At 39.5% G+C, this 17,464-nt stretch overlaps 1 protein-coding gene across 1 annotated transcript in view; it reads left to right on the top strand.

Annotated features, from left to right (window-relative positions):
- COL9A1 (collagen type IX alpha 1 chain) overlaps positions 1-17,464 on the top strand; it is an 82,826-nt gene that overhangs the window by 62,876 nt on the left and 2,486 nt on the right. Inside the window, exons 29-34 of the mRNA XM_025171103.1 lie at positions 4,357-4,392; positions 4,503-4,547; positions 5,744-5,776; positions 9,540-9,686; positions 11,502-11,556; positions 14,922-15,110. Of these exons, the coding sequence (XP_025026871.1) occupies positions 4,357-4,392; positions 4,503-4,547; positions 5,744-5,776; positions 9,540-9,686; positions 11,502-11,556; positions 14,922-15,110 (505 nt within the window). The remainder of the gene's footprint in view (positions 1-4,356; positions 4,393-4,502; positions 4,548-5,743; positions 5,777-9,539; positions 9,687-11,501; positions 11,557-14,921; positions 15,111-17,464) is intronic.

Genomic DNA, 17,464 nt, shown 5'->3' with positions numbered 1-17,464 from the left:
TAGTGCTAGCTAAGTCTTTCCATAGCAATGATGGTTTCTGCAGTACACATATGATCTATCTATTTGAATATATTTTGTGTACAATTTTTCCTATTGATATTTCCCCCCACTGCAAATATAGTAGGGATCACTTGTGCAAACTGTTACTAGAACATGCTAGGGCAGAACCATGTACTTAAAGTTCTTCAGGGAACTGGATTTGTTTTTTTAACCTAACCTTAGCACACTGGTTATTTCCTCTGTTGCAAACACAGGCCCGTGCAGTGGAGAACTATAGGCAAGGAGTCACAGTATGCAGCATGATGAGGCACAAAGTATCTCCATTCTCACTGAAACATTTCTCCTCAAGGCCTGCATCAAAGATGTTTTCTTAACTTTCAGCAATCTCTGCAGTTATATATTTGCCACCTCAGTCACTCTCCCGCAACAACAGAACTTGGGCAGTTATCCATGCTTTTACAATTCTAGACATGTGGTTCAAGCAGGAAGTAGTTTACTGCCATATGGCTCAACTTTCAGGGCACCAGTTGTGTGGATCTACTTTGTATGGCTAGGCTTGATCTTTGAGCAGGGCAGGGCATTCACACTGACTTCAAAAAGGGGACAGCTTCAATCACTCAATCACCCCTGCCATTTTCAAGCCAGCAATTGTTGCAGATGTCCTTGACTTTGGTGATGATTTTTAAGAAGCTGTTAAAGGATTGCATTTCTGTCACTTTTGTATTGCTTTGGGGGATCTAAAAGTTCAACATAAAATCAATATACATTTGCCATGTAAACTGTATGGGATGTTGTTTATGAAGATTCTCAGTTATCCAGGTGGAATTGTCTGGAGGTTGAGTCATGGCAAGTAGACTTCTTTTCTTTTTGGTTACAGATGTTTCACTACTTGTCCAAGCAGCTTCTTCAGTCTAAAAAAGTTGGTTAGGGGGACCCCATAAAAATCTTCCAGGGTGGCTGTGTTTCTTACTAGCATGATAGGCTCGTTGAAGGGACAATAGGAGATGTGATTAGTAGAGTCTTTGAGATGTAGATGTACCAATGGAGGCAAATATGTGTAGCTCAGGGTTGAACTGTGGAGTCCTTGGGGTTCTCTGAGCTTGGTTCTTTTCCTGCAAACGTTTCGTCACCAGGCTAGGTAACATCTTCAGTGCTGGAATGGGATGGGGTTTGCTCTCTGTTTTTATACTCTTGCATGCCCTACCAGTGTTGGTGGGGGTGGAGGTTTTGTTTCGTTCCTCTGGTAGTTCCTTGATTAGGGTATTGTTTGCTGCTTGCTTGTGTGCCCTGTGGTAACCTCTGCTTATCTTGCTGATAATTGCTGGTGAGGAGCTGTTCTGGTCTTTTGTCTCTTTTGAATAGTGTGTAGATGCATCCATGAACACCAGCTAGCAGTCAGAAGACATGATGAAAACTCCTTAATCTCACAACACATGGACAGATATAACCATGATTTTAACTGGGAAACTGTCAGCATTTTAGACCAATCAAAATCCAAAAATGCAAAAGAATTCTTGGAAGCCTGGTATTCAGACAAGGCAGCACTTAACAGACACAGAGATAAACAGCATCTACATATTATTCAAAAGAGACAAAAGACCAGAAGATCGCCTCACCAGCAATCATCACCCAGATAAGCAGAGGTTACCACCAGGCACACAAGCAAGCATATATGCAAGAGTATATAAACAGAGAGCAAACCCCATCCCATTCCAGCACTGAGGATGTTACCTGGCTGGGTAATGAAACATTTGCAGGAAAAGAACCAAGCTCAGAGAACCCCAAGGACTCCACAGATGTAGATGTCTTACTCTGTCCCTCACTCATCCCCAGAGGGATGTTAAGTGTTGCCTTCCTGGTGAACTTTTAAACTGTTCTTAATCTTCCTGGGGACTGTTGAAAGGGCAGCCTGGGAAATGGGAGGCAAGTTGTGTCTGAGGTCTCCACCTCTATTGAGGGAAGGATTTCCCACTTTGGCATAAATGTTGGTAACGTTAGGGATCAAATCTTTTTTTATATATATAATGTTTTATTGAAATGTTAAAGATACATATTTAAAAGTTAGAAATAGAAAATTGAAATACAAATTATAAAAAAAAGGAAAAGAAAAAGTGAAGTAAAGTAAAGTAAAGTAAAAGAAGAAAAGGTATGAAAAATAGATAAATTCCAATCTATCTCTGGTCTTAGAAATAATAAGGGTATCATAGGTGCTAGTTTTTAATATTTTAAATAAGAATAATTCTTTGTCTAATATATCCCATTACATTTTTAATCTAATCTTCAAATCCCCATGTAAGCTTCACCCTACCTGCATTTTGCAAATAGTCCATCAATGGTTTCCATTCTTTAAGGTAATAATTATTTGAGTTACATTAGGAATCAAATGTTATTCACCACTTCTCTGTGGTCCCCACCTATGATACAGGCTTCAATCTATTTTGGTCAATCATCTACTTCAAGACCAATATATTCTCACAGCTATTTTGTGTGAGGATGAGAAGCTACCTATTTATCTTTTTCAGAAATACTTGTGCATGTTCTCTAATACGCTACAAAGTCAGGCTGAATGTATGGAAAATCATCTATTGGATACGTTAGATCCAAATCAGTTGAGTGACCCACAATCAGTATTTTAAGATGATAGTAGGAAACAGAAACGTCCACAGCAGACAGTTACCCTGTACAGTTCCCACAATCCAGTATCTCCAGTGTTCTGGCTTAGAAGTGTCAGTATAGCCTATAATGTTTAAGCTCATGTTCTTGCAATGTGCTGGTTCTCTTGGCTTAAACAGTGCAATATATAAAAGCACAGCCACTATTGCTTTTTTCTTAAATAAAAAGCAAGATACACAATTTCTTGGAAACCTTAGCTAATAGTAAGCACTGAATATTTTTATTTTGATTGTTTCCCTTGTTCATTAGTGCCTCTTATTTATGCCTTACTGTGGCTCAGCAGGTGTTGATGTCTATTAAAGCTAAGAGAGACAACAGGTGTACATGAAACCATTATTATACGTTCATATGCCTCTAATATAAAGGACTCCAGATTAATTTGCCAAAACAAAAAACAAAAATTACTGGGGAGACAGCAAAGAAAAGAGCAAACTCTTTCCTACCCATCAACTCTTTCCATAAGCCTCTTACTATTGCACACCAACACTTTGATTTTCCATACCTTGACACCAAAGTAAATTATGCTCTTTTAACAACTTCAGGGCTAAGCAAATTTAGAAGAGCAGCTTTAATCAAAATTCTAATTTAAACTTCATTTTGTAGTTTGATTTAGTGGTAGGCTCTAGGTGTTATTAGTATGCAAGTTTTTTACAAACAAAATAAATAACAATCATGGAGAGTCTTCCATATTTGTTATGAAGAAATAACTCTTCCATTGCTGCCAAGGCTTGTCAAAGAACAGGAAGGTAAACTTTCAAAGGAAAAACTTGACTTGGCATGAAGCTGGAATGGATAAGAACTTTACCCACTGCATTTAATGTCTGATGTGCCATTGTTAAAGTTGACCCTTGGAAGATGAAAAATATTTCTCCTAAATAAAAAGTTCCATTTAATATATACTGCAAAATGTAAGCATTTCTAGGTAGTTTAAGTAAATGAACCAGTCAACGCACTGAAGGTCAGTGGGATAAGCATAGACATAAAAAAAGCAGAGTGCAAATACCTAATAGAGATGGAGACAAAAACAGTCTGGACATGAAATTAAAAGAGGGAATGGTGAGCAAGAAAGAAGGTGCTTAATTGAAAAATTACAGACATTTATACAGGATTGCTTAAAGAAAAGTTTAAATGTGCCCTAGCTAGAAACCAGAAATTAGTTGCAGTGCAGCTCTATTACAGGTAGTAAAGGAGTGAGAATACAAACGGTCCTCAATTACAGTGTGGCTCTCATGGTTATCATCCCAAACCACTGATTCTCTGCAAATGCAGGCATTTCAAATTGCATGACATTCCTGGAGGGGATTTTCCCTGAACAGCAGTAGAAAGGGGCAGTTCCAGGTGCTTGAAGAAACCCATCTTTGCAATCTTCTCAACCTTTGAACTGAATGGGGACCTTGTTTTCAGAAGAGTTTTCATTCCAGTGGGCATGAGGGCATAAACACAAATGGAGATGTGGATTTAGGTGAAAAAATGCTAAGTATTTATAGAGTATGCTTTTATATTTTACTGTTTAATTACTATTCTATTCATGTTTTAAGATTTGGTAGAAGGGCATTTTAATAATCAAATCATGCATTGTTCACTTTCTAAATACAGACATGACTCACTGTTTAATTGTTAGACCATGTTTAATTGACTTTGTGGAACTACTACTTTTTATTTTTATTTTTAATTTGCATCTAGGGTTCAGCTGGTGGGCGAGGGCCAAAAGGACAACAAGTGAGTATATAGCCTTGCACTGTCTATTTATTTTCCAACCTTGTCAACAACTCTGGGATGTGTATGATGCCTATTTCCAATCTATGCTCATCTGTCTTTTTATAATACAGGGACATGCTGGGGGAGAAGGAGAGCCTGGACAAAGAGGCGACCTGGTAAGACTCAATTTTCACTCCTTTCAGTAGGAAACGTTCAGGCTTAAAACACAAAATAGCTACTGTGTCCTGTAGTATGACTAAATAGTTCAAGGAAGATGCTGTTGCAAACACTGCGCATTTCATAAAGGAGACCTTTAGTAATGTAGCAAAATATTAGGAAGGGATTTTAAATTCAGAGAAGACTCTAGGTGCAGTAAAGTCACGAAGCTGATGTCTCACATTGATTATTTATTCAATTTATACAGCTGCCAAATTGCAAACAACCTAAGACAGACTCCAGAAAGGATTAAAGACACATCATCATCATAAAGAAGAGAAGCAAATGCCATTTGACTAGGTTAGAGTAGTCTTCCCAGAAAGAGTAAGGCCAATAATCCTCTCCAAACAGAGAAGTGTGAGTGGGTTCTTAATTCTTCTTCCCCTGTGTATAAGTCTTTGCTGAACCTTATGGCAGTCTGAGAACAATCATAATCAAGATGTCTATTCCCTACGCAGCAGCCCATTGCTTAAGCAGTCCTCAGAGCAGCACTTCATTTACTTACTTGAGTTTGCTAGCTGGAGCTCCCTCAAAGTGGAAGTTTGAAAAGAAATTCCCCTCCTCATTTAGAAAAGAATGCATTATTCAGGTCAGCAGCTCTCAAGGCCAAGGAAATCTTCAACGTTTTATTCTCAGGTGCCAGTTCTACACTGCTTTTATTAGACCTCCCGCTGAGGGTGATCATTCCTTTGGCATGAACTTCCACTCATCTGGCTGAGAATTCTGGGCCATGACAGCCACAGCCCTGGACAGGGCTGAGGTTGGGGAAGGCATGTGCTAGCTGGTCTGCATAGGCTGTTTCCAGCACAAAAACTTACTAGGTTTCCTATTTTTGATTGTTGCAAAGATAACCTCAATCCAGGAATGTTCCAAAAGTATACCTTGAAATTGACATATAAATGTTTCTGTACAGGAGGAAACTCATCAAAGGCATAACTCATTATTTCAGCTTTAGAAGTGCTTATTCTGTTTTGGAATTTGTGATTATTGCTTTTCAACCTTTGAAGTGGCTTCTTGAAGCATACCTCTAAGAAGAAGCCTTCTCTCCTGTAATTGTAGTAATATTTGTATAGGTAGAAAGAATGATGTGAAATTGATTATATGTAACACTGCACATATCTACGCTATCCTGACATCATTCATCTTGCTTTGTTAGGGTGATGCGGGTTTGCCAGGCCCTAAAGGATCTGTAAGTATGATGAACTGCAGGGTTACTGAAAATCCAAAACATAATAAATCAGCAGAATGTGGCAAACAAGAGGGTGGTTGTTTGCTTTCACAAATGCATTAAAATATTCAGTTCCCCAAGGAAAGAAGTTAAGATTAAAGTGATCCATTCATTTTTTTCCCTTTTAAAACTGTGGATTATTTTCTAGAAGCTTTTTAAAAAGTGAGAAATGTGACTTCCTGTAGTGTGGAGAATGGAAGAGAGATGAGTGTGTAAAAAATGAGGTCAGTAAATAAGTAATCCTGGGAAAGGAATGAAGAATTCAGAAGCAAGGATTGACAAAGCAGTACCTATGAAGTGAATTTCTATAGAGATCATATCCAAGACTGCACACTTTCTAGAGCACACAGAGCATCAATGCTAAGGCTTAAACCCTGTGCACCCTTACCCATGATTCAGATTTCTGCATAGCCATGTGTCCAATTGTGTTGCAAATCAGGATGCAACATCTGGTCTAGTTTAAAGGTTGCTTTAAAATTGTAGCTAGCAGCACTCAAAAATAAGCAAGAGGAAATCTGCTGCTGATTGGAACCCTGTCTTTGAGATGATGAGATACTTCCCCCCTCCAAGTTGGTTTCTGTAACTTACATTGCTTTCGATCTCTCCAAATTATCAGTTCATTTCAATAAGTCATTATGTGGAAGGGCAAAGTGCAAAATTAGCTCCCTCTTACCTCCATGCTAAGATTCTGATATATAGCTGGTTATCCTGCATTTACTGTTGAATAACAACGTAAAAAGATGTAGTTTGATCCCTAATATTGCAGATCTTTTTATATAAACCCAAGTGGCTTCATAGCTTTTATGATGTGTGGGAACATGTGTCAGTGGCAGCTGGAGTGGGACAAGCATTCTTTGGCTCAGTGGTGTCTGGAGTAGAAAATTAAAGTTGATGACATTTAAACAAACTGGGATATGAAAAGTTAGTTTAATAATCCACCTTGTTTGAAAGCCATTAGACATGGTTTCCTGGTGAGGAACTAATGGAGAAATATTTTTATATATTATATATATTGTTATCTGTTATTGCTCATGTGAAGGGAAGAAAAAAGTGAGGGCTGCAAGAGAATGTAACTTGTTCATATATGGTTAAGCAGATACAATGATCTGAATGAGGCAAATGTGCCCTGGATGGTTTAGAAATGAAAAAGAGGCTTTGCTATTTATTCCTGTGTCCTGTGTGGTTTGTAAGCATTTCTTACATATATTCCTCATCCATACTGGTTCTCCCCTCCCCGGTCCCACCATCTGATTCACATGCAACTATCACATTCAGTGGGGAATCCTGAGAAAGGGCCCAGGATTAATATCATGTGGATACATATTGATAATGATATCATTAATATAATGCATGAAGTCCAGGGATGGTGTAATTGAAAGTGGTTGATAGATAAACAAAATGGGCTCTAACAAAATGGGTTGCAAAAAGATATTTCTCCTACCTTTTTTCAATGGTGAAGTACTTGGGTTAATATTATGCCACAATGATCAACAAAAATATCAGTGACTCATCCAGCTATAGTTTTTGAGAGGGCTTGGATGGCTGGTTTTCTACAACCTTTTCATGAGAAAGGGGCATGTCTCTCTCAATGGCACATGCAGAACCCCATACATTCGCAGTGCCAGTTGGGTGACACATTTCTGTCAGGTTATCAAGAAGCACACTTCAGAATTGTAACTTTATATTTCTTAGCCGTCACAGCCATTCCGGCAGCAGCATCCTAGAGGAGGGATGTTGGGAGTTGTTTGATGAAAACACCACTTAATAACCCCACATGAGAAATTAAGTTCTTCTCATAGGTGCTGCATCTGGAACTGATGCTTGCCCATTGCGGTAACTTTTGAAGTGCAAGAGATTTCGTGTGAAGGGTGGCTGCTGATTCTCCTATCAAGTCAACAGGGACTATGTATAGGAATATCACCTGTACATTCAGATTTCCATTGCAGTATGGAGCAAAAGAGCAACATTCCAGTTGGGCTCAATGTCCTTTATACTTTTGTCTGGTCTGGTTCCTTTTTCTGGTTGAGCCTGGAGGGTGCATCAGCTTTTCTTCATTTCTCATTCTCTGTCAGTTCTTGCTGAAAACACCCTACAGTTGGCTTGAACAATGTCTCCAACATGCCATGTCCAGAGTGGTCAGGAATGCAATTCTCATAATTCTCAACCAGCGGGGCTTTAGCATCAAATGTTATGGCAACAGCAAAATTACCCAAATAAGAATAAGTCTTATAATTTTAAATAATATTTTAACATTTTTGTTTCTTTTCTTTTTTTGGTAGGGGGGATTTGAAATGTCAGATTAGCCCCAGTATAATGTTAATATTTAGTATTATACTGTTATAATGTTATATATGAGAGCCAGTTTGGTGTAGTGGTTACGGCACCAGGCTAGAAACTGGGAGACTGTGAGTCCTATTTTAGGCACAAAGCCAGCTGGGTGACCTTGGGCCAGTCCTCTCTCTCAGCCCTAGGAAGGAAGCAATGGCAAACCACTTCAGAAAAACCTTGCCAAGAAAACTGCAGGGGACTTGTCCAAGCAGGCGCCAGGAGTCAAGACTTACTTGAAGGCATTATAGAGAGAGAGAGACAGACAGACAGACAGACCACACACTATTCTAGTGAGAAACCTGATTGATATCATGTCAAACATGAATTATTCTAGAAATGCATAGATTTATATAGTAGTGAGCTATGCAGGTGTTGAATATAGGTGAACCTATTTTAACAACATTATTCCAAGTGTCACCATCTCCATGATGCTTGGCTTCTGGGAAGCAACACAAAACAGAATCAAGAAAAAGAGATCCAATAGTCCCCAATATGTGGGTGGGGTCTTGTGTAATATAGGATATGTAGGATATTTGGAAGCTTTACGTGCCATTTAAAAAAAAAAACCCTCCCTCCCTCCCTCCCTCCCTCTGCAGCTTGTAACATAAGCATCCTAATTTTCTGTTTCCCCAAGAAGAGAAATAGCCCCTCCCCCACAAATGCTTCTATGACCAAATTCAATCTTATCTAATATTTATTTCCTCTACAGTAATATTTATAGAATACAAAAATGAGGAGCTTAAATGCCCTTGTAGCTTATAGCCTTCTGGTAGTTAAGCTGTTTTTAAATATTTAATATATTCCTAGGATTTGTGCAAAGACAAGAGTCTGGAATTGCTTCAGGGATTCATATTGCTTAAGTGATGTTTCACTGCACAGGTGCTGGTGGGGACAAGGGAAATCAAATGCTACTCGCTATGTGGCAGCTTCTTTCCTGGTTGCAGAGAAAAACCCAGCCTCTATCAAAATAAAAATGCACCCAAATGTTAGGTTTCCAGGCTATTCCTCTCTCCTGGGACTTCTTTCTAGGACTTTGGGTCAAAAACAGTGTGAAATGTTGTGATGGTCATAATAGCATATTAGAAAAGGGTGTAATCACTGTTAGGCTGAAACCCATATATCTGGCAATGAATCCCATGGATTCACTGGGACTTACCTTGGAGGAGATAAAAGAAGACCGCATGGTCTGTTTATTGAACAACCTTCCCTTTTAGCAAGCTTATATCATCATTCAACAAGGTATCAAGAAAGTTAACATAAATGTCATGAAAAAGAAACCAGAGTTGCTCTGGTGTGATAAACTTTAACTGTAGGCTGATTCCTGGAATAACGTAAGGAAAGTTGTTTCTACAAGAAATGAGTCTGCTGTTTACTTCTTGCCCCCCTCCTTTGTAAGGTTGGGAATCCTGGTGCAGCTGGTTCACGTGGGCCAGAAGGAAACCGTGGTGTGCCTGGCATAGAAGGATTTCGTGGGCCACCTGGCCCCCGTGGTTTACAAGGGGAACAAGGGTCTCCAGGGCTGCCCGGCAGCCAGGGACCAGCGGTAAGTAACAGTTTCTTTTTACAACATGAGTTTTGCTCTGGCAAGTGCAATTCCTGTATTAGAGGAACAAATGCAGGTGGAAGAATGTATTTCATGCTCCTTAGGTTGCTAGCCTGGCTATTCAGCTGTGGACATAGATATCTTTTCTGTCACCACACTTTATTGGCTTTGTGTGGAGTTGTTTGCGTGGCACACAAAGCCAATAAATGCAAGAGGGACGAAGACCTCCTTTTTTGCCCAAAGCCTTCATGTCGCAGAGACCTTCTGCATCCTGGGCAAGGGGCGCTGACAAGCCCTTTTCCTGCCAATGCGCTTCAAGACTTTGAAGGAGAAATCTGACAGTGACACAATTGGCTGGATCTCTATGAGACTGAAGTTGGTCTCAATGCTCACAAAAGGCTCGTACTTTCCATGGACCTTCTGGGTGACTTCCCCCAACTTATGGCAGCCTCACTGGTGACTTGAGAGCCTCTATTTCTAATATTTGCTTTCATTTAAAGGTTTAAAGTTTTAAGATTTAAGTTGATTGTGGCCATCTAGCTGGCCCTTTTTGATTTTTCATGTCATATACACAATATGTCCCAATATTGATTTATTTAGCAAATTTATATGGCCACCCAACTCACATACAGTATACTGCAGGATTATTTTAAAAAGCAAATTCATAACTTACAGGCTGCACAATGGCATACATTTATTTATAGGGCATTTGTCAGTCCTAAGTAGGAATTTAGTTTTTCCTCTCTCAATTTATATCCAGGGTTGTCATTTTTTAAATTGTCTCTGAATTCTATTTTCATGTATGCTAGCCAGAATAGGAAATATGGGCAGTTCTGTTTGGAAAATGTGTATGTGCATAGAACTGTTGCTAAAATGACTGAATATCACAATGCCAACTTGCTTATTGTTATTTCTTGAGTATGTGTACCAGAAAGACTCAAAATGTCAGTAGGTCCATTGTGAATCTGTTAGTGTTCTGGATCTTCTATGTTCTAAAGTATCTAAGATGCCAGCTGTCATACCCCTTCCTGAGTCCACACATGGCAACATAGAGTTTTGGAAAACAGTTGGAACTATTAATGAAATATATTTCAATAATTTTGTGTAGGCAGCAGTAAAAAGCAGGTTGAACTAAATACACACAGTGAATGGAGCAGGCAAACCTCCTTTGAGAATTAATCCTAGATTGTAACATAACTGACGTTGAAAAGGCCCTACCTTAGCACAGTTAATGCACCCATTTCCATTTGAAAAAAACGACTGTTCCTCAGCCACTGTGCTCTTCAGATCTAAAATTGTCCCTTGCCGACATTTGTCCTTGAAAGTGCTATTTGTGGTAAACTGCACCTGGGGAGTTCAATATCACTGTCGTGTGATAATGAACTTGAAACTGCTCTTCCTTCGAATTAAAAAAGGGAGTAATGAGTACTCCTTCCAAATCTCAACCAAGGTGAGTTGGAGTAGCAGAGTTTTCTGCTGTGCCGGGCCCTATTTGGATACGGTATATCACTTTTTGCCTCTGTTCCCACGCCCCACATGTTCAGCTCCCATCTGCCTCTGATGGTGTCCTTTTTGAAGTAAGGTGCCAGGAAGCCGTAAAAAGGAGTCACCAGGATCCCCTAGTTGAGACATTAATGCATGTCCTGGCCTACATTCCTTTTCTTGACTTTATGTTCCTTGTATTATTGGAATTGCTTAATCTGCAGTCTTGAAAACATGCTTGCAGCTGCAAGATTGTTCCCTTTACTGTTTATATTCTCATCTACTTCATCCTCACACAATCACTATGTTATTTTAATGTTGTATTTGTTTCAGGGCAGAGAGCCAACTGATTTGCATATTAAACAGGTTTGCATGAGAGTAATACAAGGTAAATAAAAATACTATGCTTATATATTTTTAAAGTTTGGTCATGGGTTCATTTGCATGTACAAAGTTAACTGTACAAATATCATGTGTGTACGTTTTATCTTGTCAGCTCCTGCATTCATTTAACCCCGCTTTCTCTTGTGCTAGTTTTTGAAAACCAGTGAGGGCGACTGTACTATAATAGCTGAGGTGCAGGACCCGGGTCTGGAGACTCAGATCCAAGTCTCCTGCTCTGCCATGGCTGATTCTAGGCCAATCACTCTCTCACACAACCCAACCTATCTCACAGGGCTATTGTGTAGATAAAGCAAGGTATGTTTTACGCTACCGTGCACTGTATGCTGTATAGAGCTCTCAAGAGTAAGGCAGGATACAAATACAGTAATAAATGAAATTAATGCCAAACTCAACTAATCCACAGAGGGAGTACTTATTATTAGGCATTTTGACATTTTGTAATAATTGCACGCTTTTGAATTCTCCAGAATGCCTCCTTAGGCAAGATGTTCCATGCACATGGAAAGGCAAGATTAAGGGAAAGGATTATTGTTTTCAAATGTGACTGATTTGTAGCAACGCCTATAAATTTCAATTTTAGATGGAATGCGAGAGAGTGTTTTACATGTCACGGGCATATACAGTATATGCTTTTCTAAGTTTGCTGGGAAGGAAAAAAAAAAGAGTATCTCTTTAAAAAAAACCCTGAAATACAGCCTTTAATGTCTCATCTATGTATATCTCTTGTAAGGTATAGAACCCTTACTTGGTAGTGAGCAGGAACAAAATTATCAAGGCACACTTCCTATTTACACAGTTGAAGGCAATTTTGGCATCAGTATTATTATTTTTGAAGATATGTAGTCAAAAACAGAGGATCGATAATAGCTATTCATTTCTTAAGAAAAAATAAACTCTTCTCCAAGAAACTCATATCCAAACTTCTAGCAGTAAGACATCTTTCTCTTTCTCCCTCTGTCACACACACACACACACACACACACACACTTTCTGTGAAATTTTTCTTCATGGAAAATCTGCTTTGTGATTGTTTTTTTCTTTAATGACAGGGATTATATTTGGAACTGCTAAATAATCATTTGTTTTTTCTTGTTATGGTGGGTGTCAGTTCACTGAAAAAGGAAATAACATATACATTGCATGCAGATGTTTGGCAATTCAGTCCCAAAATCTCTAGGGAGGGCTGGGAAAAACTCCACTCTGAAACTCTTGAAAGCAGTCAAGCCTAGATAGATTAGTGACCAGTCTCCAGGATGTCTTCTGTGTTTGCAAGAGAAATTGATAGGTTCAGCAGAAACCCTAACCCCTTAGCATAGGGTATAAGATTATACCATTAAACAGGTATATGTGTTAGGTGAAAGAACTTCTCTTTTCAATCGTGCTGATATTATTAACCTACATGCATTCATCATAAATAATGCTAGCTAATTGCTTTTATCTAATGTTGTACTTTATGGAGTTCCTTTTGCAAAAACATAGGTAAAGGTTTCAAATGTTTATGTCAAATACAGCAATTCATGGAAATTGGAGGGCTCAGCCCCAGAATAGCAATCTTTCCTCTATTGTATATATAATGAGCAGATAATGAGAACTCTGTTCCTTCAGTTATTAATACACATAAACACATTACCAGCATTGATTTGATTCTTGCTTTGTGCATTACTATACTTGTGCTTTGGGATTTATTGCTCTGGAAAAATAGCTTGCTAGTGGCTGCAACTGAGACCTGCTGGGATGTTACAATCTTGTATTTCTGAAGTTTAAGAGACATTATTGCTCTTTGTGATTTAATTTGAGGCCTTCTTGGTGCAACTATTTTTTAAATTGCAGAGCAGAGTACCCCATTTGTTTCCTGTTGCAATATGTCTTTGCTACAGGATAAACGTTTCCTTCTCCCTTTGTCAGTATCAATTATTCCAAAATGTAATGGCTGCAGGTCTGGGCCAGAGCACCTGTTTTCATGCGGAAGATCCTAGATTTTCAATCCCTACCATTGCCAAATAGGTTACAGGCAACGAGTGTGAGAGAATATTCCTGAGAGCAGTATTCTGACTTGAGCAAGGACTAGTGAAGCAAGCTTTATTATTATGACAGAAAGGAGATTATTTACAAGAAATAGATTATAGGGATGTCAGAGCCTAGCACCTAGCAAGCTACATCCTACCAGGAGCAGAGTCCAAGATCATGTGCTCCACGCACGTGTGCCTGGGAAGAAAGGCAGAAGGAAGTGACCTCAGATTAGCTATCTGTCAGTCAGAGTGAAGGACAAAGAAGGGATGCAGAGCAAATCCTTAATTTTTTACCTACTGCCTAGTGCTCCCTTGTGGTCAGTAGGTCATGAGATCATATAGGGTTAGTGCCATTGGATTTACAAGAGTTTCAGAACTGGAGTGTAAACACCAGTCTACCTAGACCAGATGGCAGCTGTTTTTTCATCCCGAGAACCACATCATTTGCTAGATGTGGGACTTGTCCCACTCACTCACAGAGTTATCCTCTCCTTTCCATCCTGCCATGGGAGAAGGGACAACGAAGCTTTGTCCATCTAGGATTCCTGCTTGCAATTTCTAGATCCTGGAGTGGGAAATCAGCTCTTTTAAGCAGGGCTGTCTTAGAAGGGAAGCCTTAATCTCCCTCTCACAGCAAATCTCTCCAAGGCTGGCTTCTTGCTACATGAACAACCAGCAACAATCTGTTTACCATCAGTCAGTTTAAAACAATGGCAAATTTTGTTGTTTTTCAAATAATAATATGATGATGATAATAATAATACACTATTATTATTAGGGCACTTACACACCAGTGATTTCCACCATTTTGAAATCAGCTCTGGAGCTCTGCGATTCCAGAATGCCAGTGGTATTGGAAAACTGAGCCAATTTATTTCTAGCTCAGCTTTTTGTTGTAACATCAATACTTCCTTTTGCAGTGCTTTGAAACAGTTCATGTAGGTCTTCTCACCCCTGAGCTCAAGGAACCCTATTAGGTCCTGAAAGAGGAATGCTGGCTTGACAGCTTTGCATCTCCCTCTCTCAGCAAGGAGGACTGACATTGATATCCTTTTTGTTTTTAAGCAGGGGAGGAGCCTTGTGCCAAGTACTAGGCTGCTTGGATTTCTTCATTCTTTTTTCCTCTCCTTTTGTGTGGAGTGGGAGGACTTTTGTTTTTATCTTGCTCCAGGACTTGCAGTGATCCAAGCCAGGACTGTAAGCGAATAACATTATTTGCTTCATGAATCATGATATGGGTTGTTTGCAAACTGCCTAAGAGAGATTGCAGAATGGAGAAGGTGGTGGTGTGGAAGTGGTCCTCATGGTTCATCAGTCAGTCATTCTTTTCATTGAGCAGAACAAATGGCACAGATGGCTGCTAGTCTTCGGAGGCCTGAATTTGGGGCTCCTGGCCTCCCAGGCCCACCTGGCCCACCTGGTTCCCCTGGACCTCCAGGAGACAGTGGCTTCCCAGGACAGGCTGGATCCCGGGGATTGCCTGGTCTTAAAGGCCCTCCTGGTGACATTGGGTTGAAAGGTCCCAAAGGTGAGAAATTCATAATATTGATTTGTATATCAGATATATTGATTATTGTGACCTGTTTATTATATTTTATGGAATCCAGTTATTAGACCCTCCATTAAATGGATGAAAATCGTTTCAACTTTATTCATTTTCCTAGGTTTAGGTGGTATCTGCAGGGAGGAGGTTGAAGCAGGCAAGATGATAGATATGGTGTTGTGATGCAAGCTCTACCCCTTTTGTATCTGCATGCAATCTTGATCCATGTACCAAAAGGGCAGGGCATGTATCACAATGCTGTGTCTGCCATCTTGCTTGTCTTCACACCCTACTCCCCCCCAAATGTATGCTGCTGCTGGGTTTGCATGGAGTATGAGAAATATTTCTTCTTTTTTCATTTGACTCAAGGAAAGACTATGAGGTGACTTTTTAAAAAGTTGTATCTAACCCAGTATATATCCCAGTTCATTCAGCATTCTCCAAACACTCTGCACTCTGTGGGATAATGGTGGTGGTTCTGCTGTGACCCTTAAGGTGGATTTATTCATCAAGTGGACCTGTGCTAACCTTATGATTTCATTCTTTTTCATTGGCCAGTCTGTTCTGGATCAAACAGAAATTCCTCAGCTTTATAAATAAGAAGCGTGAGCCATTGGGATAGGCAGAAGAGGTAGCATCCAATCCAGAGCATTGCATATGGGGAATCTCAATAGTGCTTTTTTTTTTTTTTAGCCCTAATCAGAAAAACGGGAAAGAAAAGGTTTGGGAAAAATGGGTGGTTTTGATTCTGAGCAAATTGGGATTTTGGGGGGTTGGAGTGTAATTTGCTTGACCCTGTGGCACTTTTTAACATGTGCTATTTTTCAAGATCAGAGATGAGCGTTCTGATCCATATTATGTTGTTAGGTGGGTTGATCTGGGAGATGAACTGAGATGCCATCATTATGCAGATAATACTCTATTTCCCTATGTAATCTGAATTATGTTAGGCTGCAAGGGGGTAAAATTGATGGCTGTAGGCTGCAATGGATGGAAAATTCCTGATGAGAAATGCAAGGTAGATGTTTGTCATGTCTGGAAAGCTGATATTCAGCCTGGGTTGAATAGAGGTGCTGTTCCCAAACCTACTGGTTTGTAGCTTGGATGCAACTTTGCATTTTACCCACTAATTAAAATTTGGCATGCTATTATAAACTTTTCGAAAGGCACCGAAGCAGCGGCATGATAAATAGCATCTGGTTTTGGAGTAAACCACATTCCAGGTTCAAAATGAACATATATCTGCTGGAGAAAACTAATTCTGTGAAGTGATTCTCACACTCAAAGATCAGAGGTGGCTGAAAGGGGACAGAGGAAGTGAAAATTAACAAAGCTTTAGACCAAAATAACTTGCTCTCTGACAGCGCTACAGGATAATTACCCTGGTTCACAGTAATCAGCACCTGGAAGCACATTACCTCTAAAAGAAGGAGAATATGAATGAGTGTGCAAAATAGAGTAAGCTGGCATGATAATAGCAGCTAATTAACCTGCACAAAGGGAGAATGCAAAGTCTGCATTTTATATCTCACAGTTACAAAAGACAAGAATAGGTGAGAAATTTAAAGCTTCCAGAAGGAGGTAGCCTGCCAAGAGTGGTCCATAGGTAATGTAATAAAATATATGATAATGTTATAGCAGCATTCCTCCTAATGGCAGTTTGGTCTCAATGTAGGCAGTTCACCAAATCAAGCCTGGAGGAAGGAAATTCTAAAAGAGGCAGGAATTAGTCGCAGTCTCAGGAAGGATGCCTAGATCCCATTAGGACAGCCTCCATGCTGCCATAGGCTTTTCTATAATGTCTCCCACAGCTAAACACAAACTATTCTGATTTAATGAACCAAATGGCCTTTTCTGGTTGTCAGCATTGCAGAAAAGTGATGATCTGCAGCATCAGCTGTTTCAGAGTGAACTTAAATTCCTCTCTTACTGCTTAACTATTCCGGATAAAATCAAAGCATATCTTATGCTTAATAGGATGTAAGAAATAGAAACCCACATTTACTAAATGCCATGAAAGACCGGCATTCTCCTTTCGGAAATCAGGAAAGAGGGGCAGAGATTAATGAAAAGGAAAACTAATTGCAAAAGAATCGAACTCTTGGAACTAGAAAATAGGTCTAATTCAGTTTAACTTACTCTTAAACTCTGGTACTATTGGCATGATTAGAGGCCTACATTTGACCATAAAGATAAGCCAGCCTATTCACTTCTAAGCTAAATTCAAGGTATTAGGACTTATTTTTAAAGCTGTAAGTAGCTGGAAGCCGATATATCTGAAAGTGCATCAGGCTTTTAAGATCTGTTCTCAAGGCCTTTTCCAGGTGCCTTGATAAAAG

The sequence above is a fragment of the Python bivittatus genome, unplaced genomic scaffold, assembly GCF_059951505.1.
Source record: "Python bivittatus isolate LINGU-HERP-01145 unplaced genomic scaffold, Pbiv_v1 ctg000020_np1212, whole genome shotgun sequence".
In the NCBI taxonomy this organism is placed as follows: domain Eukaryota; kingdom Metazoa; phylum Chordata; class Lepidosauria; order Squamata; family Pythonidae; genus Python; species Python bivittatus.
The sequence above is the reverse complement of the archived record's forward strand: the minus strand, read 5'-3'. Positions and strand labels throughout refer to the sequence as shown.